General features: G+C 43.6%; 1 protein-coding gene across 2 annotated transcripts in view; it reads left to right on the top strand.

Moving 5' to 3' along the window:
- ctdspla (CTD (carboxy-terminal domain, RNA polymerase II, polypeptide A) small phosphatase-like a) overlaps window positions 1-10,000 on the top strand; it is a 55,830-nt gene that overhangs the window by 23,095 nt on the left and 22,735 nt on the right. For both annotated transcript variants that reach the window (XM_063207453.1, XM_063207452.1), the window contains exon 2: window positions 8,218-8,372. In XM_063207453.1, coding sequence (XP_063063523.1) covers window positions 8,218-8,372 — 155 coding nt within the window. The remainder of the gene's footprint in view (window positions 1-8,217; window positions 8,373-10,000) is intronic.

Here is a 10,000-nt window from a genome sequence, read left to right as displayed (position 1 = left end):
AGGGAGGAATTCTTGTAGAGAAGAGAAGAGAAGAGAAGAGAAGAGAAGAGAAGAGAAGAGAAGAGAAGAGAAGAGAAGAGAAGAGAAGAGGCTATGGGAGAGGAGATATGAGGAGAGGAGAGGAGATAAGGAGGAGGAGAAAAATACAAGAGGAGAGGAGTTGTGAGTAGAGGGAAAGGGGAGGGGAGGAGAGGAGAGGAGAGACGTAGTAGGGTAGTTAGTGAAGCAGGTGTGTATGTGAATGATACAAATACTGTATGTTTTGTATTGTATCTCTTACATACTTCATATCTTTGTTCTCTAGGCTTGTACTGTAGCAGCACAGCAGGAGGGAGGTAGCTGTCTTTTGGGTTGCTTTGAAAAAGCCCTTGTCTTGCATGATGCAATGAGAGGAATTTCAGACCAGGAGGGATTTTCTTTCTGCTGAGAAAAACTTCTCAGTGTCTGATCGTCTACTCCAGGGCTTCCAAAACTGGGGGTCGGGACCGTCGCGAAGATACTGCAGGGGGATCGCAGACAGAATGGCCTTTTGGTAAAAATGTATATAAAAATACTTTTCCTCTGTATGGTACGTTTAGAATTGAATAGTATTAATGAACAAATGATAGTTTGTGTTTGAAGTATGGGGGGCTGGGGGCCGTGAAAATATTCTGAGGTGCAAAAGAGGGTCCCGGCAGAAATAAAATTGGGAGCCACTGATCTACTCCATGCCTGTGTAGTCCATCGCTGTGCCTACTGTCAAGTGTACCACGCTTTGTCTGTCTTGTCCTCCCCCTCATTGTCTAGTGTCTGGAGTCTTCAATACCTTCATGTCTCACCCTCCTCTCAGTTCACTATCTAATGCACTGCTGGCTGAGATCTTGTGTCACTTCTTATCTGGAAAATATTCCAAAGACTTGAGACTCGAAATTCACACACAGTCAGCCAACATCTCTGCCTGCAGTCTCGCTAAACTCAAATTTACACACTTAAGAGACGGTGGTGTCAGGCTCCTATCTATCCTTATCTACTAGGGATGCAAATTATCAATTAATTCATTAATCATTAGTTGATTGCCTTATCGATCGACTTATGATTAATTGATAAGCGCCATTTTTCCCCTGAAATCTCAATGTTTCGTGCAAATAACCTACTAAATCTAAAAAAAAAAGTTGAAAAGTGAGATAAAATATTACATTTAAATGAATTCTATTTAAGTTCTTTAATCCAAAAGGTGATTTAAACATTCCCACTATTCACACCCCTCTTCACACACATTCTTCACATGCCCATTTCACCTGGGTCTCTTGTGAGTTGAATTGGCGATTAATTGTGATTAATGTTTTTTAATCGATTAACGCATTAATCAATTTAAGTCGATTAATCGATGAATCATTTGCATCCCTATTATCTACTGTTGAAGGCTTTTCCCCTAATAAGGTTTCCTCTAGCATCACTTTCCTCCTAATAAATGCACGTTTTGTTAATAAAATGAAAGTTCGAGAGAAGCGTAATGAAATTTGGAATGCCTAATTTACCACCTGCACTCTGTACTCAACTGTCATTCGCCTGACTTCAGCACGAAAAGATAGGGATGCCTATTTAACCAGCTGCACCTCATTCTCCGCTCTGCCGTCATTCGGTGGAATTTCAGCACACATAAAATTTGGAACGCCCCTTAATTAACTAGCATTTATTCTCCACTCACCTGTCTCCAGTCAGAAATTTTCTTTCTCACTTGTTCCCGCTGTTCTATCAATTCGTCAGGTGTCTTCCAATACACCACTTAATCTATCTCAGCTTCTCGAGTGCACTGGTTCCTGACGACCCCATGAAGCACTTTGATGATCAGTCCACCGTGTGGATAGCTACTCTCCTGCGAGAGCAGCACGGTCATGAGAAGTCCGTTCTCCAGCGAGAACGAGGATGGCGGTGTTGCGCCTTAGCTTTCTTCCAGTTCACCTCGTACCATTGCTCTCCAACCATCCTCCGCCGGGGGGTGTCCGCTCAGAGTTCACACATATCTGTGGGTGCAGATACTGCCCGAGCTCTCAGTGGCGCCCCGTACTCCCGAGCTCGAGAATGTTTGCTGCATAGACATTTCTCGGCCGTGTCAGTACTTCAGCACCACGACCAGCGATCTTGCCCAATACGCCACGTAATCTCTCAGCTTCTTGAGTGCAGTGGTCCCAGCGGACCCCATGAAGCACTTCGATGAGCAGTCCACCGCGTGGACAGCACGATCACGAGAAGTCCGTTCTCCAGCCAGAACGAAGATGTATGCATGCATGCTAAATCCAAATTTCAGAGAGTGAACTATTGAAATTACTTTAACCTTAATAGTTTACTTCCCCCAATAGATTAATTTAACCCTTCTATAGAGTACTTCCAGTGTGTGTGTGTGTGTGTGTGTGTGTGTGTGTGTGTGTGTGTGTGTGTGTGTGTGTGTGTGTGTGTGTGTGTGTGTGTGTGTGTGTGTGTGTGTGTGTGTGTGCACGGTTCTCCATGCTGGCTGCACTACAATACACATGCTGGTCTGGTTTGGGAGACTCGGAGTGCTGCTGCTGCCTGGACGTGTGAGGTCTCCAGCACGCACACACGCATACAGGCACACACGCAGGCACGCACACAGGCATACAGGCACACACGCAGGCACGCACACAGGCACACACACAGGCACGCACACATCCATGCACGCACGCAGGCATGCACATGTACACACACACACCAACACACCGCAATTGTAGTGAGTGTATGCAGATAGGTTTATCATCAGAAGTGCACTAATTAGATTTGCCCACGGAACTGCCCCTCAGCCTCTGAGAGGCAGAGAGAGAGAGAGAGAGAGAGAGAGAGAGAGAGAGAGATCAGGGTTGAGATGTTGATTGGTTATGCATTGGGGTTGAACTGTAGTGGACCACTCTCCTCCCTCACAACACACTTCACAACTGTAGTGCCTGGTTGACTCTGGGTGCTAGGTAGGTGTATGTGTGTGTGTGTGTGTGTGTGTGTGTGTGTGTGTGTGTGTGTGTGTGTGTGTGTGTGTGTGTGTGTGTGTGTGTGTGTGTGTGTGTGTGTGTGTGTGTGTGTGTGTGTGTGTGTGTGTGTTTAGTGCCTGGGTGACTCTGGGTGCTGTGCTGTATTTAGCCTAGCTGTTCTCTGCTGTGCTGTAGTATATTGTAGTGTGTCCGTGTCCGTGTGTGTGTGTGTGTGTGTGTGTGTGTGTGTGTGTGTGTGTGTGTGTGTGTGTGTGTGTGTGTGTGTGTGTGTGTGTGTGTGTGTGTGTGTGTGTGCTGTAGCATATTGATGCTGTGCTTGGATGAGCTCACAGCGCCACTGTTGAGTATTTACGGTCACGTTGTCAAGTGTGTGAGTGTGCAGGAGACGCGTGGGAGATGTGTTTAAAAAAAGAAAGAGAGAGGGATGGAGAGAAGGCTGGAGAGGGAGAGATACTTTGACAAGATAGAAGGAGAGAGAGTGGGAGTGACAGAGAAGATGGAATGAGAATAAGGTAAAAAAAAGAGAGTGGTGAGGAAAAGAGGAGATAGAGGACAGAAAGAGAAGAGTGGGAGTGAGAGAGAGAGAGAAAAAAGATAGATTATATGTATAAAGAAAAGAGAGAGAGATCAAGAGAATAAGAAAACATGTTCTCAGAGTGATATGCAAACACTGGGAATGCAAATCTGGATCATGTGTTGTGGATGTTTACACTTGTTTGTGAGCGGGTGCTTTCTCGACAGCATGGTGTTCAAGGTGTTGGACACACACACACACACACACACACACACACACACACACACACACACACACACACACACACACACACACACACACACACACACACACAGGAACACATACACACACACAGGCACACATACACACACACTTATTTTGACCAGCCGCTCTCTCTCCAACATGGTGCTTGCTTTACCCCCATTACCACGTCATTTAAACAGTGTTGTGCTATCGTGTCTTAGTGTAATGTGTGTAATGTGTGTGTGCGTGCGTGTTAGCATGTGTGTGTGTGTGTGTGTGTGTGTGTGTGTGTGTGTGTGTGTGTGTGTGTGTGTGTGTGTGTGTGTGTGTGTGTGTGTGTGTGTGTGTGTGTGTGTGTGTTAGTATTAGTGTATGTGTGTGCTTGCTTTACCCCTATTATCGTGTCCTGTATTGTAGCAGTGTAATGTGTAGTGTCTGGTCTTAAAACCAGAGGTACAAACTACAGACCTCACCATTACCTCTCTCTACACTTCCATCCATGACTTGAGAGCCCTTGAGTCAAGGCACCTAACCACATATTGCCCCAGAGACTCTAACTAATACCTTGTAAATAAAACTATGTATTTTTGCCAAGCATCACACGAGTGTGTGTTTGTTTTTTGGGTCCCATCAGTGTGTGTGTGCGTGTGGGTGTGTGTCTGTGTCTGTGTGTCTGTGTGTGTGTGTGTCTGTGAGAGAGAGAGAGAGAGAGAGAGAGAGAGAGAGAGAGAGAGAGAGAGAGAGAGAGAGAGAGAGAGAGAGAACGAGAGAGAGAGAGAGAGAGAGAGAGAGAGAGAGAGAGAGAGAGACCGAGAGAGAGAGACAGAGAGATACAGAGAGAGAGAGAGAGAGAGAGAGAGAGAGAGAGAGAGAGAGAGAGACAGAGAAAGAGAGACGTGCTGTTATCCTGGCGTATAATGGTTAGTCATCCTTCCTAAAGGCGAGAGCTGCATTTGAATGCTCGAGAGCCTCACACACACACATATACACACACACACACACACACACACACACACACACACACACACACACACACACACACACACACACACACACACACACACACACACTCATCCGTGCGTTCGAGAGCCTGAGCTGATTCACAGGAAGAGACACAGAAGAGAGAGATGTTCCTTTTTACACACACACACACACACACACACACACACACACACACACACACACACACACACACACACACACACACACACACACACACACACACACACACACACACAAACACACACACACACACACACAAACACAAGGAAACGCAGAAGAGAGAGATGTTCCTTTTTACATACCTCAGGATGTTTTATTTGGTGTGTGTGTGTGTGTGTGTGTGTGTGTGTGTGTGTGTGTGTGTGTGTGTGTGTGTGTGTGTGTGTGTGTGTGTGTGTGTGTGTGTGTGTGTGTGTGTGTGTGTGTGTGTGTGTGTGTGTGTGTGTGTGTGTGTGTGTGTGTGTGTGCGCGCAAGGGTGTGTCTGCATATCTCTGTGTGGGTTATTTGAGGTGAATCTCTGATGAGAGTTAATGAGTATCATTGGCCTCAGGTCTCCCCCATGTCACTCCTCTCTATCGGGATTCGGGAGCACAGGGCCCGTCACTGTTCTGGATGCTCTGCACCAAAACACTACATCCCTTATGTGCTATCACCGGGATGTTATGTATGCAGTGTTTCAGCCCTTAGGTGATGTTATTACAGCCATGTTATGTATGCTGTGTACCAATATGTTTTTCTTCTCTCTCTTCTTTCTTTCGTGTCAAGCACATTGAATGACAGTTGTGTATGATACTGTGCTATAAAAATCCTATTGCTATTGGTGTAGCTATAACCCTAACGGTTCACAGCAGGGTCATTTCACGTGAAATCAGACGCTTTGGGACCCGACCGATCCGGATTTCAATCATACTTGGTGTGCCTTTTTAGTAGCAAGGTAGCACCCCAGAACTGCATTGGTTTGAATCTGACACTAATATTAAGGGAGAAACAGACTAGGAAAGGTTCACATGTGAGGGTAGGACACTATACATTCAGCCTTGAATATATCAGTCAGTGTTAGTCACAAAAAGATGCCTGTGGTATTGTTTGAAAGCTCTTTCTGGCTCTACATATTACACAATCAGCTTGGAATACAACAACTCTCAGAATATGAATTATGATAAATTGAAAAATTTAAAATTGAATATCTAAAAAAACTATATTTTAAAATGGCCAGTTCCTTGTCCAAACGTAGCCGGCAATGTCATTAGCAACACCTCAAATGCTGGTGTTCGGTTCTTTATTCATTTCAGAGAGAATTTGACTCACAAATATGGCATCATACAGACCACTTACTAATAATATGGTAATACCATAGTAGCATCACATGACAAAACAAAAACTAAACAAAAATGGTCAGTTTCCATGGTCCCAGGTTTCAGAAACTAAGGCAGATGTCCATTTATACACACCAAATGATGATATGTGAATGTTTGAACATTCCTTCTCTGTGTACCTGTGTCATCTTCCCTTTACCGTACTTTAAAGAGATAATCAATGGCTACACTCTCATTTTGTACTCTACCAGTGCATTTGAAGCAGCAGCTGTGTCTTTTGTAGATAATGTATAAGTACGTCCCGTTGCAGTTAGGTTCCACTACCAGAAGCACATCCTGATGATCCATGACAAGTCTATCTGGTCTGAAGGGAAAAGTGAAGGATGGAGATGGTCCATGAGGATGCAGGAAGTTCAGTTTCACCTCTCCAGTGCTCAGCATACATTCCTCAACACATGCTAGCCACCAGTTGCCATCATATACAGCTACAACATACCCTTTGATGCTTGAAAATGTAACACATTCCTTTACTGAGCTCACTCTTTCAACTCCTTCTCTGAATGCGGAAAATGGCCTAATGTCCATTGACAATGGGCAGAAGCTGTGTAGTTTTTGAGTACCTGGAATAGTTCTTGCAGATTCAAACCTCTTCAACAGGTTCTCAGCTTCATGATGGTGCATCTCTCTCAAGAACACCCATTGCCAGTTTGCCACAACAGAGATGTACCATCATGAAGCTGAGAACCTGTTGAAAAGGTTGGAATCTGCAAGAACTATTCCAGGTACTCAAAAACTACACCGCTTCTGCCCATTGTCAATGGACACAGTGGAAGTTAGGCCATTTTCAGCATTCAGAGAAGGCAGAGTTGAAAGAGTGAGCTCAGTAAAGGAATGTGTTACATTTTCAAGCATCAAAGGGTATGTTGTACCTGTATATGATGGCAACTGGTGGCTAGCATGTGTTGAGGAATGTATGCCGAGCGCTGGAGAGGTGAAACTGAACTTCCTGCATCCTCATGGACCATCTCCATCCTTCACTTTTCCCTTCAGACCAGATAGACTTGTCATGGATCATCAGGATGTGCTTCTGGTAGTGGAACCTGTAACTGCAACGGGACGTAATACATTATCTACAAAAGACACAGCTGCTGCTTCAAATGCACTGGTAGAGTACAAAATGAGAGTGTAGCCATTGATTATCTCTTTAAAGTACGGTAAAGGAAGATGGCACAGGTAAACAGAGAAGGAATGTTCAAACATTCACATATCATCATTTGGTGTGTATAAATGGACATCTGCCTTAGTTTCTGAAACCTGGGACCATGGGCACTGACCATTTTTGTTTTGTTTTTGTTTTGTCATGTGATGCTACTATGGTATTACCATATTATTAGTAAGTGGTCTGTATGATGCCATATTTGTGAGTCAAATTCTCTCTGAAATGAATAAAGAACCGAACACCAGCATTTGAGGTGTTGCTAATGACATTGCCGGCTACGTTTGGACAAGGAACTGGCCATTTTAAAATATAGTTTTTTTAGATATTCAATTTTTAATTTTTCAATTTATCATAATTCATATTCTGAGAGTTGTTGTATTCCAAGCTGATTGTGTAATATGTAGAGCCAGAAATGAGCTTTCAAATAACACCACAGGCATCTTTTTGTGACTAACACTGACTGATATATTCAAGGCTGAATGTATAGTGTCCTACCCTCACATGTGAACCTTTCCTAGTCTGTTTCTCCCTTAATATTAGTGTCAGATTCAAACCAATGCAGTTCTGGGGTGCTACCTTGCTACTAAAAAGGCACACCAAGTATGATTGAAATCCGGGTCGGTCGGGTCCCAAAGTGTCTGATTTCACGTGAAATGACCCAGCAGCCATGTTTAATGGCAGTAGGTGCAAGGACGTATTTCAAAATGTTGTTGTTTGCTCCACATTGTAAGAATTGACATTGCCTGATGATATTCTGGGTTACTATTTTTGTGTTTCATATGTGGGACATTGTTTTGCCTTTACTGTGAAAGCTCACAAATGCCAGTCATTGTAAATCATGCTACATATTGATTTCTCTGTTATCACCCAGTCCAACAGCTGTCTAAACATGCAACTTCTAACAATATGTGTGTGTGTGCTCTCCTCTCCTCTCTCATCTCCAGTTCCCCACTCCAATGGCAGTCTTAAGAAGCACCGCAGTCGCAGCATCTTCAGTCCCTTCTTCTGCTGTTTTCGCAACTACAATGTGGAGGCTCCCAGCACCAAAACCCCCACACCACCCCCTGCTGCCGCACAGGAGAACGGCAGCCCACCCAAGGTGAGATTATTTATTCAAAAAGAAAATATTTTATTTTAGCCTATAGCCTACAACATAGCTTCATCCTTCTTTAAGTGAGAACACAATGTAATGCATTATAACATTTAAAGAAGAAATCCGGTATGAAATGGCTTACGTTGTGTTAACGCGTGATGCTGAACGCTAACTTTTGCCACATAGCTCGCCTCCAAAGGTCCCCTGCATTCTGAAGTCCGAGCGCTAGTCAGAATTCCACAAGCTAGTTGAAATTTGGCTTCTGCTGTGATGGCCCGGCACGGAATTAGCCATCGTTATAAATCTCTACTTTCCACCCATTTACGAGGCTCAAAGTTGCTCAATACTTCATTCCGCAGAGACGTGGGTTTGTTGACATGTAAAACGAGGCATAGAGAACTTTGCTAGTCCACAGTTAGTTTAGAAACAACGCCATTCTTACTGGCTGTTACAACCACCGATATAGCAAACGCCAGAGACACTTTACCAGTAAGAGACAATCCACTCACTCAATCCATGCCTGCAGTTCACCCAGAGGGCGCTGTCGAGAGAACGCAGCCCATTCATCTGAATGGAGTCTGCGCTCACCCGTTGGCGCCCCTAGAATGCAATACCACCCGGAAAAGTAGTGAGTGGAGTGGACTGTCTCTTACTGGTAAAGTGTCTCTGTGGCTATATTGACGGTTGCAACAGCCTGTAAGAATGACATTGTTTCTAAACATACATTGCGCTACCAAAGTTCTTTATGCCTCGTTTTACATGTCGACAACCACGCAACTCTGAGGAATGAAGTACTGTGCAACTTCTAGTTTTGTAAATGGTTGGAAAGTAGAGATTTGTTACGATGGCGAATTCGGTGCCGGGCCATCACAGCAGAAGCCAAATTTCAACTAGCTCTTGGAATTCTGACTAGTGCTTGGAATTAGCAATGCAGCGCACGTATGGAGGAAAGGTATGTGGCCAGATATAGCCCTCAGCATCACGTTTTAACTCTGTTTAAGCCATTTTACATCGGATTTCTCCTTTAATCACAGTGTACTTACTCATTAGATACAATGGAATAGCTGGTGTAAGTACAGCTGGTTTAGGCACAACTGTAGTGCATGTTATTACATCATACTCACAGCATGTATTTTTGTGTATCTACATACCAAGGGTGCCTTGGGCCTCAGTTCAGTCATCACTTCAGCAAAGTAATATAAAACCACTTCATAGTATATTATAATTATTGTTATCATCATGGTATGTATATACACAAAACATATGATGTCATAACATGTACTACAGTTCTACTTATATGTTATTACACCAGTTATTTCACTGTAACTAATGAGTAAGTACACTGTAATTAAAGCCCTGTGAAAATAAAGTATGAAATAACCAAATGTAACAGTAATATGTTTGCATACCGTAAGCACAGTATTATGCAAAAGACTTTAATACTGCATGTCTAGTATAAGTAGGTATACTTACCAGCCTAAGAGAACAGGTTGGCTACATGATTGATTACAGTTAATACGTTGATCAATAGTTAAACTAGATGGAAATGGGAGTGGATGACTGAGGGAAACTGGTCACCAAAGACTGAAAACTGGATAGAAGGAAGATAGATCGATGAATTGATGGATGGATGG

Source organism: Engraulis encrasicolus, chromosome 9 (assembly GCF_034702125.1).
Source record: "Engraulis encrasicolus isolate BLACKSEA-1 chromosome 9, IST_EnEncr_1.0, whole genome shotgun sequence".
Classification (NCBI taxonomy): domain Eukaryota; kingdom Metazoa; phylum Chordata; class Actinopteri; order Clupeiformes; family Engraulidae; genus Engraulis; species Engraulis encrasicolus.
The sequence above is the reverse complement of the archived record's forward strand: the minus strand, read 5'-3'. Positions and strand labels throughout refer to the sequence as shown.